At 46.2% G+C, this 12,927-nt stretch overlaps 1 protein-coding gene across 5 annotated transcripts in view; it reads left to right on the forward strand.

The window, feature by feature from the left end:
• Smarca2 (SWI/SNF related, matrix associated, actin dependent regulator of chromatin, subfamily a, member 2) overlaps positions 1 to 12,927 on the forward strand; it is a 164,168-nt gene that overhangs the window by 79,773 nt on the left and 71,468 nt on the right. For all 5 annotated transcript variants that reach the window (XM_050160511.1, XM_050160540.1, XM_050160534.1 and 2 more), the window contains exons 20-23: positions 3,833 to 3,940; positions 5,061 to 5,147; positions 9,826 to 9,872; positions 11,741 to 11,907. In XM_050160511.1, the coding sequence (XP_050016468.1) occupies positions 3,833 to 3,940; positions 5,061 to 5,147; positions 9,826 to 9,872; positions 11,741 to 11,907 (409 nt within the window). The remainder of the gene's footprint in view (positions 1 to 3,832; positions 3,941 to 5,060; positions 5,148 to 9,825; positions 9,873 to 11,740; positions 11,908 to 12,927) is intronic.

Consider the following 12,927-nt stretch of genomic DNA (forward strand, 5'->3'; position numbering starts at 1 on the left):
CTTAGACAATATAATCAGTGGGTTCAGCTCCTTGTGGGAACTGATTGGGTCATTCACTAACACAGAATCCTCAGGGGGTAGTGTGTGCATGAAGTCAGTGCCTCTTCGCAGTCTTAATAGCTGTCGAGTATCTCTTCGCAAGGGACAACCCTTTTCAGAAGTCACCAATTCCACTCTTTGTCCCTGTGTGTTTAGAGGAACTCTTCGCCGACTTCTTAACTTGGGTGCCGTTGCATTTGGGAGGGTGAGCTCAGACCCAACCCCGCTGAGATCGTCACCACGATTGGGATTCTTCAGTCAGTCTCTTTTCTCGGTCTGTTGCTGTCAGTTGTTTCCTCTGTGCATCCCCTTGCACTCAGAACAGATAAAACGTATTACCCCAGAAATGGAAGTTACCATGTGAGTGGTCGACCTGAGATCGGCTCACCCCGAGGACTGGTGTGGCCGTGGGAGGCAATCCCACCCAACCAGGGGTCTCCAGTGCCCATGCGAGGGAGTAGCAACAGGTGTGCAGAGGGTGCCCTATTACTTCCCAGTGTAGTGCCAAATAATGTTAGGGCAGCTATGTATGCTTATGTTTCTCTTAGAATAGAAACATTATGCTCTATAGATATGTAGCATGCACGGTGACACTGATAGCAGGTGCTATGTCTGTCTATCACAAAGTCACTCCTGGACCTGGGTGGTCATAGGGGAGGCGTCAGTTGGATTCTCCCGCTAGAGCGGCTCAGTATCTGGTCATTCTTACTTGCCTGTGTGTTCAGGTTCAGAAGGCTGTTGTGATGGCTTCCAAGCAAGTCTTCAAAAGTGGTCTTTGTGTGATCTGATTTTTTTGTTGTTGTTGTTGTTCAAAGTGTTGGGGATTGAAATCAGGGCCTCATACATGCTGGGAATCTACTCTAACTGAGCTGTAGCCCCAACCCTGATCTGAGTTTTAATTAGGCTAACACCCTCGGATCCCAGAAGATGCCAGGGAGCAGAGGTGGAAATGTGGGGTAGTGTGAGTGCAGAGCGGTGGGAAGAAAGCCATGCTGTTTCTCCTGTATCCCTCATGGGGTTTTCACTAACGGCACATAGAGGAATCAGGTTGGAACAGTGATAAAAACTGCTAAATATCATCCTGCTGGCATCATTATAAAAGGACGCAAAGCATCTGTCTTTAACTTTGTCCCCCTGTCCTATGGGCCCCAACTCATATCTTGAGATGTTGATATTAGTATGTATATAATAATTCTTAAGAAAATCCATATCCTTATTAGAAAGATGAGTATTGTCATCAGAGTCCAGTACCATTTTCTTTGAGGAGCCTGGAGGAGGAATTTGTTTTTTTATTGATAGGACTCTTGGGAGAATTTTTTTTAATTACATTTATTTATTTTGTAGACGAGTGTACACATCATGTGCATGTGATATGATGGAATGTTGTCCACGCATGTCATGGTGCATGTGGAGGCCCACAGTTAAGTTTCAGGAGTTGGTTCTCTCCTTCGACTGTGGGTCTCAGGCATTGCCTGCAAATCAGGCTTGGAGGCAGGCTCCTTTCCCCACTGTGCCATCTCATTGGCCCTGGGAGACGATCTGTGTACAACAGGATTTAGATAGGGTCCCTAGCATCATGGGTACCTAGGCTTAGAGAAAAGAGCAAGAGCAAATGAAATCACCTGTAATTGCTAAGGGTCTACTCCCGGAGGGAAGGTAAAACACGTGTGTGCAGCTTGTGACAACAGGTTCGGTCCTTGGATCTCACCGGCTCCTCTTCCTCTTGTTGACAGAAGGAAGGAAGCCGTGGGTGTCTTCCCTCCAGAGCAGCTATGGCGCCCTTTAGAACAGTGGTTCTCAAAGTATGCTTCTCAACCCCCCTTGGGAGTCCCATATCAGATATCCTGCTTGCTTATCCAGTATTTCCATTACGATTCTTAACAGCGGGAGAATTACAATCATGAAGTAACAAAATAACTTTATGGTTGGGGTAAAAATCACCACAGCATGAAGAACTGTATTAAAGGGTCACAACATTAGGAAAGTTGGGAACCACTGCTCTAGAGGGTCTCCTCTCTGTTCGGATGCTTGGCGTCCTGTCTCCATGGTAACAGCAAGCAGCCTGCCTCCCTCCTCCCTCCTCTTCCTGAACAACTCCACCTCCGACTGACAGATGGAAAGTTCTGTGCTTGCCTCTGGATCTTCCCTCTCCTGGTGCACCTTTAGAAAGCATCGGCTGCGTCTTCTTTACTCAGGAAAGTGTGAATGAGGCAGCAGAGAGGTTACACCAGACCGTGCCTGTGAACCACTCTCGTTGGTCATCCTTGGTGTGAATCTGAAAGAGCAGACATATTTTGAGCTAGGAACTTAACCTCCTGGATGCTCAGGTTCTTTGTCTATGAAATGAGGAGACTAAATGTGACCACCTCGTGCAGACTTTGTAGGGATTGAGTGAGAAGAGCCGCATCACACATTTTGCGTAGAGATCAATATTGGCCCTTGATGTTGTCATTGTTAAATTTGTTAAACTTTTGAAAAGATAGGATAGTGGTGATTCCTTTGCAGGGGATGTGCAGAGGAAAAGATCACCCTAGGTCCACTAAATACGTGTAACCTGTGTCAGTTATACCTCAGGAAGACAGCACAACGTCAGAACGCTTTTAAAGAAAAGGAGACTAACTAGAAGACACGATCAGATAGGCCAAGCACAAAGCCTATGCTGAGTGTGTACTGATCTGTTAAATTTAAAGATTTGCTTCCTCTCTGACCTAGAAGGTTATTAACCAGCCTGGTGGGTTACCCCATTTAGCTCACTTACATGGGAAAAAAAAAAGGCAGGCCTCCCTGTAGTTGCCTAGTGTAAAGAGACAACCAGTTGTACCTCCAGGGCCTCAGGCACCTCTTAAAGTTCCAGCCGAGCTCTTCTTCATCTGTGACCTCCTCTCTCTGGCCCTCAGAGCTGAGAACAACCTGATCACTTTTACACAGTTGATCAAACACCCGGCAGTTGACCGATTTCCCTCAATCGCCTTCTTAGGTATCCAGGTGGTAATCTGGCATTTGCTTTGAAATTTGCGCGTTTGTATTCCTGGGACTATGGAAAAAGAGCCCTATAAATTAGTCTTGTTTTCTGCCCTCAGAGTACACTAAAGACTTGCAAGAGTGTGGTAGTTAGACCGTGGGCATGGGAATCCTTTTAGCTGCAGAAAACAAGACTTACTTATCACAACTGGACACCCAGGACGCCCTGCCCTGCTTTAGGCAGCCACGAAGTTGTGGAGGTTGTGTCCTGCTGTGAGTTAATTCCTCTGCCCCTCTTGTCTTCACAGTGGTGTGTCCTCTCCTTTCTCTAGAGTAGAGGTTAATGACAGTCAGCCTAGGTCTGTTATAAATCTCCCTAGGAGACAAGTGCTGAGGTGGTCGCATGGAGCCATTTAAAGATGTTTAACAAAGAAAACCATCGGGTTTGGAGACAGTCACTCATTTTCCTGATACTGTTCAGATCATCTGGAAGTATGCAGGACCAAGAAGCAGGACAAATATTAAAAGTACATTGTAATGAACATTTTATTGTAACACAATAAATGTTAAATAATAATAATCTAGGGCTTCTTTATTGAAGCCCTGCCTCAAATATGAGATCAAGAACCTCTAGGAATTGGGACCTTACGTTTTCTCCATGCAACCTTGTATACATCTTAGCATTATCACAGTGCTTTTGAACTTGAGGACTCTGATCTGCTCTGTGGCCTTGTCCCATCTCCTCTGTTCTTCCAGGACTGGTCATCTCCACTGCCATCGTCCAACAGCCCCTTTCCCTCCTGTGCTTATCCATGTCCTGCTCTGTCCCCAGGTTGAGTATGTGATCAAATGCGACATGTCAGCTCTGCAGAAGATTCTGTATCGTCACATGCAGGCCAAGGGGATCCTCCTCACAGACGGCTCTGAGAAGGATAAGAAGGTGTGTTGCAAATGCGGGGAGACTGGGGTACTGCCCTGTGTCTTCTTGTATTCTCATGGCCGTGGCCTTGAGCTTTTCCAGGGAGCCTTCCTGCGAATAGTGGCTTGTTCCTGTAAAGCACTGGGTCTTTGGGGTGGCAATAGTGGCTGCCGGTGCCATCACTGCCCTGCTAATTCCTTTGGGGTGGGGCAAAAGAGGGCCTTGCCTGGCTAGTGTTCCTGTTATCAGAGATTTCACACTGCTCATGATAGCTCAGCAGAAAACAGAAGCAGCCCAGTATTGGGTGATGTTTTAGGACATGTTAAAATCAGTTTCTCTCTCTCTAACATCCTTTGTGTGTGGTCTGCCAGAATCCTATGTATAATCCTATGTGTAATCCTATTATTCTTTCTCTGTCCAGCCAGCCATATGATGATATGGAGACTTATTAAATAATAATGAAAGCTTGGCCTTTAACTTAGGCTTGTTGTCAACACTCTTAAAATTAACCCATTTTTTTTTATTAATTTACATTCTACCATATGGCTTTTGCCTCTGTCCCATTCTGTGTGCCTGACTCATTCCATGTCTGGCTGGTGTCTTCCACATGCCTAGATTCATCTTGAGTTTCTTCTCTCTGCCTGGAAGTCCTGCCTATCTCTCTTGCCTAGCTATTGGCCATTTAGGTCTTTATTAAACAATCAGAAGGTGCCTTAGGCAGAGACACATCTTTATATTGTAATCAAGTATTCTGTAACACCTATGGGCAGACCTGACACAAAGCCATCGACTTGAATTAATTTTGTGAGATTTACTTTTCTGTAGGATGAGTTAATCACAAAGGCGATGCTATGTCTGACCCAGAAATGGCTAAATAACATCAGGACTCTGGGCTCAAGGTGTGTAAGTAGTAAACAGATGACGTAGGGCGCCTGTGTTCTTTCTGCAAGCTATCTAATCAGTCTCAGTGCCCCCCCCCCCGCCTTTCTACAGTACTAGACTTGTACCCAGACCTTTCATAAGCAGGACAGGCTCCACCAGTAAGGTACACCCTTGGTCTTGAAGCTTAGTTTTAAAAAATTGGAAATACTTGATCAATGACTAATTATTTCCATTCTTTCCATTGCATTTTTTTGCTCAGGGGAAAGGAGGAGCCAAGACACTTATGAACACTATCATGCAGCTGAGGAAGATATGCAACCACCCATATATGTTTCAGCACATTGAGGTGAGTCTGGATCTTGTACTTTGAGACTTACTGTGCTGGTTAAAAAGGCAGACACCCCTCCTCCAAATATGTGTAAAGCTTATGTGGGGATGTTCAGCCAGCATTTTTCTGACTTTTCTGGCAGAGTTAATGGGCCTGTTTCCTGGGTGCAGGTCCACTTTGGCACTGACTTCCTGAGTATCTGGAATTTTATAATTCCAGATATAAAGAGTTTAGAGTCATGAGGAAATGTCGGGAGCATCAGCTCACTGTGTGGATTTGGGTTAATGCTGTGAATTACCTTGTTACTGTTGGAGTTCTGAAATTGAAGATAATGACAGATGCAGCCAGCTCCCTCTGAAGGGTGCTGGGAGAAACGCTTAAATAATGTGTTTATAGATATTGAAGAGAAAGATGTTCGTGAAATATTATCCTTGGGAGAGATGCTGGCTTTAGCCCGTGGCATACATAGATTGCTATTTTTTTCCTACCTGGTTTCCATCATGATGATGCAGATGGTTGCTTTGTTCCAACGCTAGAACACTGTTTTTAGATCATAGGGCATTGCCAGGCGGTGGTGGCGCACGCCTTTAATCCCAGTATTCGGGAGGCAGAGGCAGGCAGATCTCTGTGAGTTCGAGACCAGCCTGGTCTACGGAGCTAGTTCCAGGACAGGCTCCAAAGCCACAGAGAAACCCTGTCTCGAAAAACCAAAAAATAAAAAAATAAATAAATAAAAAATAGATCATAGGGCATTTTGTACCCTGTTTGCTCTATGTGGATGAGATTCCTTCATTGACAAGGCTCACTCTAGTGGGACAGTTGGCTTGAGCAGAAGTACAAAGAAGCCACCTTCATCATCTGCAGAACCACAGGTACCTGAGACCATTGACACCACATGGGCCACTGCCTACTACAAATTAAACAGAAGAAATGGCCGAGAGGAAAAGCACTGTAGGGCTATACTCTATTTAAACAACTGACAGAACCTTCCAGAAAATCAAAGCTGAATTGCAGGACAAAATGAGTTGAAATAGTCTTAGCTTTGAATGTCCTCTACCGCCAGTATGTTTTGGTGGTCACGCATGTTGGGTCAGTTGATGCTTTCTTACTACCCCTCCCTGTATTAGAGGCCCATCCCAGCTGGCTGAATGGGTGAAATGGGACACAAATTGTGGCCTTCAAGTTCTTAGGAAAGAGCATCTGTAGATGTAAGAGGGAGAACCCACAGGGAAGGAAGAAGATCCTCCCGTAGATGGGGGAGTGTCTGTGGACATATGAGAAAGCATTTTGGGACATAGAACATCCATGGGTGTAGGGAGAGCATCCATAGACAGGGGAGGGGGAGTGTTCATAGACATAAGAAGATCACCTATGGGCATAGGGAGCTATCCATAGGCACAGAGCATCTATGGACAAAAAGAGACCTCCCAGAGACATTAGGAGAGCATTTTTGATCATAGTGATAGAATTCTTACACATAGGAGACCACCTGTAGATACCAGGAGAATACCTGTGGGCAGAGGAGGCTATTCATAGGTGTAAGGAGTGCATCCATGATCCTAGGGGTAACATCCTCAGATACAAAGATAGCATTCACAGACACGGAGAACATATATAAGGGAAGAATTGACCTAAGGAGGGGTGTGATAGAAGGGAGAATATCTGTACATTCAGAGAGTGTCCATAGACACAGGAGTATCTGATTACTAAACAGAGTATTTTTAGACTGTGATAGCTAGTTTTATGTCGTCTTGTCACAATCTGTAGTCATCTGAGAGGAGGGAACCTCAATCGAGAAAATGCTTCTTGAATATCCGGTTATAGGTAAGCCTATAGAGCATTTTTTAAATTAATGGTTGATGGGAAAGGGTCCAGCCTATTGTGTGCAGAAACATTCTGGGCTGGTGTTCCTGAATACTAAAAGAAAACATGTTGATAGAGTCATGAGTATCAGGCTAGTAAGCAGCACCCCTCCATAACCTCTGCATCAACTGCTGCCTCCAGGCCTTTTCCCTGTTCGAGTTCTTTTCTTGCCTTCCCCCAGTGGGCTGTGATTCACGATGTGTAAGCTAAATAAACTCTCTGCTCCCCAAGTTGCTATTGGTCATGGTGTTTCATCACAGCAGTAATAACCCTAGGTATGACATGGATATAGGGGTATGTACCTGTGACAGAGAGGACATCTGGGAATGCAGATGAAAATATTTATGAATATAAGGGGCAGTATCCATGGACATGACAGAGCATCTAGATGCCATAGGGTGTCTGGGCACAGGAGACCACGTCCGTCAAGCATTACACGGCACAGTTGAGGCAGAGCTTCAGGATAAGGAGGGGGTGTGTTTACAGATCTGAGCAGAATTTGAACTGTAAGAGCACTTTAAAAAGTCCTACGGACAAGCTGTAGGTGTTTAGATATACAGTCTATATACCCCTGAGCAGCAGTGAGACCCAGTCACAGGCTGCTTTGTCAGTGTGACTGGGTAGGCAAGTCTTGACCCTCTAAACTGTCTTCTACCTTTGTACTGAGAGAAACAGATTCTAGGCCTGGTGGGTGGGTCAACTTTGAAAGTTACTTTTTTTTTTTTAATTTGTATATATGAGTGCTTTTCCTGCATGTTGATCTGTGCATCACTTATGTGCCTGGTGCTCGTGGAAGCCAAAAGAGGGCATTGGATTCCCTGGAACTGGAGATAGAGATGTTTGTGAGCTACTGCGCAGGTGCCGGGAATAGAACCTGGGTCCTCTGAAAGAACAGCCAAGGCTCTTAACTGAGAGAGCCTTCTCTCCAGTCTCCTTAGTTTGGAACACATGAAGTGGCTCATAAGAATCACATTAAGTAAATGGAAGGTGCCTTTTGCTACTACTGGAGTATGCTGGGATAGAGAGCAGGGCAGTATAAGAAACAATTTCTAATTAAATCACTGCTTGGCCCATTAGCTCTAGCTTCTTAGTGTCTAAAAAAGTCACATGCTGGGGCTGGAGAGATGGCTCAGCGGTTAAGAGCATTGCCTGCTCTTCCAAAGGTCCTAAGTTCAATTCCCAGCAACCACATTGTAGATCACAACCATCTGTAATGAGATCTGGCACCCTCTTCTGGCGTGCAGGCATACACACAGACAGAACATTGTATACATAATAAATAAATAAATATTTTTTTTAAAAGTCACATGCTTCCAACATATAATAGCACAGAGCATACATTACAATTCCAAAACACAGGGGAGGGGACTAGAAAGAAAATACTGAATCAAAGCAAGACCAAAAACTGCCTGGACAAACTCTGAACTCTGAAATCCATGTCTGAAGTCAGAGCACTCTTTAAATCCCCACCATTGCTCAGCTTGTTGACAGAAACACACTTCTTCCTCCTGGGCTGGTTCTACTCCCTGTTAGCAGCTCTCCTCAGCAGGTATTCCATGACTCCGGCATTACCAACATCTTGGGTTTTCCAAGGTGATCCAGGCTTCAGCATCACAGCTTCACACAATGGCCTCTCTCCTAGGCCTCCATTCAGGGACACCCCTGACACATGCTTGGCCCTAGGGGTGTTCCTTAGGTGTGGAGGCAATTTCCATTGCTATCCTTAGCTTGAAAGCCAGAACCTCATAGCCGAAGCTGCCAAGTTCTGCTGTTTGCTGGGGCTGGAACATGCCCTCCCTGTTCAATTACATCCTCACCAGCTTTCTGTTTTCCACTGTCACTGCCAGATTACGGGGGCCAATTACACTGAAACAACCACAGACTCTTTGGCTGTTATGGGCTCAAGATGCTGTGCATATTTGCCAATGTTCTGTTTTGTTTTCCACACACTGTGTATTGATACCAAATAATTCCGTAACCCCAGTTTTGGGACTGGAGTTAGCTCCCTGGGGACCTTCAAACTTGAGAAATAAAAATTGTGTTTTATTTTGAGCAGGGGGTCTCTTTGTGTAGCCTACATTGGTCTAAAAGCTCCTAGCCTATGTGTGGAATCAGATTAAGGGTCCGCAGCATTAGGAAGGTTGAGAACCACTGGTCTAGTGTGGTTAGGGCTTTGTTTGTAAAGAGGAAAGGGAGGGCAGGGCCGGGGGTGATGTCAGTGAATGTTACGTAATGGCCGTTATTTCTATGGCATGTGTGTGTGTGTGTGTGTGTGTGTGTGTTATTCTTATGCTTACATGGTAGTTGTGACTGGTTTGTATTAAACTCTGCGGTTAAGAGAAATCCATGCGTAAATATGTTAAGGGGTGTCAAGGATTTATTAAGACTTGAAAGGGGGCAATACGTTCATGAATACAGGATATGGTAAAGCCAGTTGCAGAGTCCTTGGAAAGCTGGGGACCGATCACACACTTCTTCCCGCCGCCTGACTCGGTCTTCACCACCCAGGAGAGCGCTACCACTCTCCCTCCTTCATAGGCAGACAAGAAGCACCCAGATAGCCCAAGGTCATGGGCGAGCTAATACCCACTACACCCTTCTTTTAGCTTGAACTGTGAGCTTGTGGGTGGATCCCCAGCAACAGCTCCAGGTTCAGCTCCCGGCCAATGCATGTCCTCACTCTTCGATGGGCCAGAAAGGGATCTCAGAGATGTGAGTCTCTGATTTGTTCTTCGGGGATCATTTGATTTGCTTTGACTAAGCTTTAAGCATACTAGAGAAACCAAGAAGTTAATGATTACATATTAAAATCAATTTCTTCTCTCTTTTCAAGGAATCCTTTGCTGAACACCTGGGCTACTCCAATGGGGTCATCAATGGGTAAATCCTCTTTTTTTTCCCCCCTCTTTCAAGATGCATTGTTATTGGCCTTACCTAAAGTCTTTCTGTAGCATCCGGTTGCCTTAGCCCTCCTTGCTCCCCTGCAGAGGAACAGAAGTTGCTAAGCACAATTCCCTTGTACTTTACCTGCGTCTATTTCCGCGTGCCCTAAGCAATTGTCTATTCAAAGGACGTGGGTCTCCTGGGAGAGACTTACCAGTGCCTTCACGCTCTGAAAACATTGTTGGAGTCCGAGTGTGGTGACTGCTAACCATACACAAGTGTAACTTGTGCTTGAAGAGTTGGTTTTTCCCTACCAATTTCCTGTGGATGCTCAGCACTTGCATGCATGAACAAAAGTCTCGCCTGCCATGGGTGGATGATCAGAGTTTTATAGTCAGTTTTTGGAGTATAATCTAAGGAAGACTTTTTGTTGTTGTGCGCATGGACGTAGGACAGAGCCACACCTTACAGCAGAGAGACAGCGAAGTGGACTCTCCACAGAATGTGTCCCGTCTCACCCCAGGAGAAATGAATCCCAGAGTCAGGCAGGGTCAGCAGGAACTGGATCCTACCGGGAGGGATTAGGGCCAACCGGCTCTCCTCAGTCCTTGGCTTCAATTGTCCTCTGGGCCTTAAGGCCACTCCTGCTTCTGCCAGCATGGCCAGAGGGGGGGGGGGGGGGGGGGGGGGGGGGGGGGGGGGAAGCAGGGGGGAAGACAAATGTGAAGATGTACCATGACGTAGATCCTGCCCCCCCCAGTGGTGTGTTTTCAGTGTTGTTGACTGCGTGTGCATGGGTGACTGCTTCAGACAGTTCCAGCCCTGTCCCTCCCCAGTCCTCTCATATAGGTGCCCACAGCAGCTCTGTGAAACAGGCTACTCCAGGTCTTCCTCCTGTTTGCAGAGCATCTTCATGGCCCATTGCATTGAAAACCAAAACAGTCCACAAGGGACTCCCCAGTCCCTGCTCCATCCCCATCACCCAGCTCTGTCCTGAGGTTCCCCCCTCTCCTTGCCTCACTTACGCTTGAGTTACACTCACCAGTACTTGGTACCAGTTTGTGAGGCTCCCTGGGCTCCTGCCCGCTCCGGAGCCCATGCCCAGGCTTTTCCCTCTCTCTCTGCATGCCCTCATTTCTCACTTAGCTCTCTCTCCACTCATTATTTCAGGTTTTAGCTCAATTGTTCTCTCTCCAGGGAAGTCACTGACCTCATGCCCTCCAAGTCAACGCCTGGCAAACTGTATCAGTAAAGAGATAGATAGGAAATATTCTTAGTTTTGCGGGCCATAAGGTCTGCCATACCTCTTGATATGACTAGTGTAGGAGGGAATCAGACAGACCGAAATGCATGGGCATGGCTGTGCTTTGGGAAGACTTTGTTTCTGAAAGGATCTGCCAGGGGTTAGCACACTCTGAGTTCTCGTTGTCACTTGCTGCATTTCTTTATAGTCCTGACCACAGCGTATAGTTATACATTTTATCACTGTGTGCCTGCCCACATTGTGTTGGTGCCCAGTAGGTGTTCAGGAAGCATTTGAATGAATCGTGCGTGTCCTAAATTAACTTGACGGCACACCATGAGGAATCTTAGAGATGCGGAAGGGTTCCCTTCTCTTTGTGGCGCATGCCATATATGTGGCATGCACATCATACCCTTCATGGGTTCTGTACGGACAATGTGTCCCCCTCTAAATGCTCGCATGGCTTTGGAGCTGATATCCATTTGTTCATCCACCCTTCCATCCATGGTTGCTTACTGAATGTTTGCTATGTGCAAGGCTCTATCTGAAGAGCTAAGCACTTCTGGATCTCTCAAGAAGACAGCAGTAATACTGCCTTCTTGTTTTGCGTTTTTGGGTTCAGGGCTGAGCTGTATCGGGCCTCGGGAAAGTTTGAGCTACTTGATCGTATTCTGCCCAAATTGAGAGCGACTAACCACCGCGTGCTGCTTTTCTGCCAGATGACGTCACTCATGACCATCATGGAGGATTACTTTGCTTTTCGGAACTTCCTTTACCTGCGCCTCGATGGTGAGTGCAGGAGGCATCAGCCTCAAACCACACTACTGGAAACAAAGGGGCCGTGGGCCCTGAGCGCCGATCACAAGGAATAACACTGTGGAATGGGCCTGAAGGCTGGACGTGGGTTTGCTAGAGGCAGAGTGTATGTCTTCCGATGCCCTTCACATCACTGACATGATCTGCAGTTTATCCCCCTGACACACCAACACATATTTCCCAGCACCCACAGCAGCTCACAACCATCTGTAACTCTAGTGCCAAGGATTACAGTGCCCTCTTCTGACCTCCAGGGGCATTGCACACATGTGATATACATGCACACAGGCAAAGTGTAACACATACAACATCTAACATCAGAAAGTTCGATAGAGAAAGAAAAAACATCTTATTTTTTTTAAGCGGCAAAAAGTGATTTCCAGTCTTGCTGGTGTTTGCTTGCCTCTTCAACTGTTTGGTTGTTGTTGTTGTTGTTGTTGTTGTTGTTATGAATAATAATAGTCATAACAGTTAATGTAAGGCTATGTAAGGCTACATGCAGGATAAAAGGGAAAACACTTCCCTGGCGTTGTTAATTTTCTCACCAAGTAAGTGTCTTTTGTGCCTGTCATTACAATCTCCGTTTAGAAGACTCAAACACAAAGCTGAGCTGTCAAACCAGTTTTTAACTGGGATTATCTAGTTCCAAAAAATGCTTGGTTTGAGCATGCCCAGTGGAGACCTCTGAAATCCAGCTAGCTTGTCCATCAGCAGAATTCTAACAAGGATTCTGAACGTGGCCACACAGCTGGGAGCTAGGGCAACAGGAACTGCTTTCTGGAGAGAAGAGGGTGTGTAAAGGTGGTACACGGGGACCATGATGCCTAGACGGGCTCTCTCCGCTCCAGACAGCAGGCACTCGGTTTGGAAGTGGAGATCATTGTAGAGATGGCTATGTCGGGATTCAGCCACCCAGCTGCTCCCCACACCACCCTGTCATCTGGGTCATAAAACGTCTTCAGGTTTTCATTACCAAATTTGACACCTTAACTT

Source organism: Alexandromys fortis, unplaced genomic scaffold, assembly GCF_014885135.2.
Source record: "Alexandromys fortis isolate MF-2015 unplaced genomic scaffold, M_Fortis_MF-2015_v1.1 scaffold_10, whole genome shotgun sequence".
NCBI lineage: Eukaryota > Metazoa > Chordata > Mammalia > Rodentia > Cricetidae > Alexandromys > Alexandromys fortis.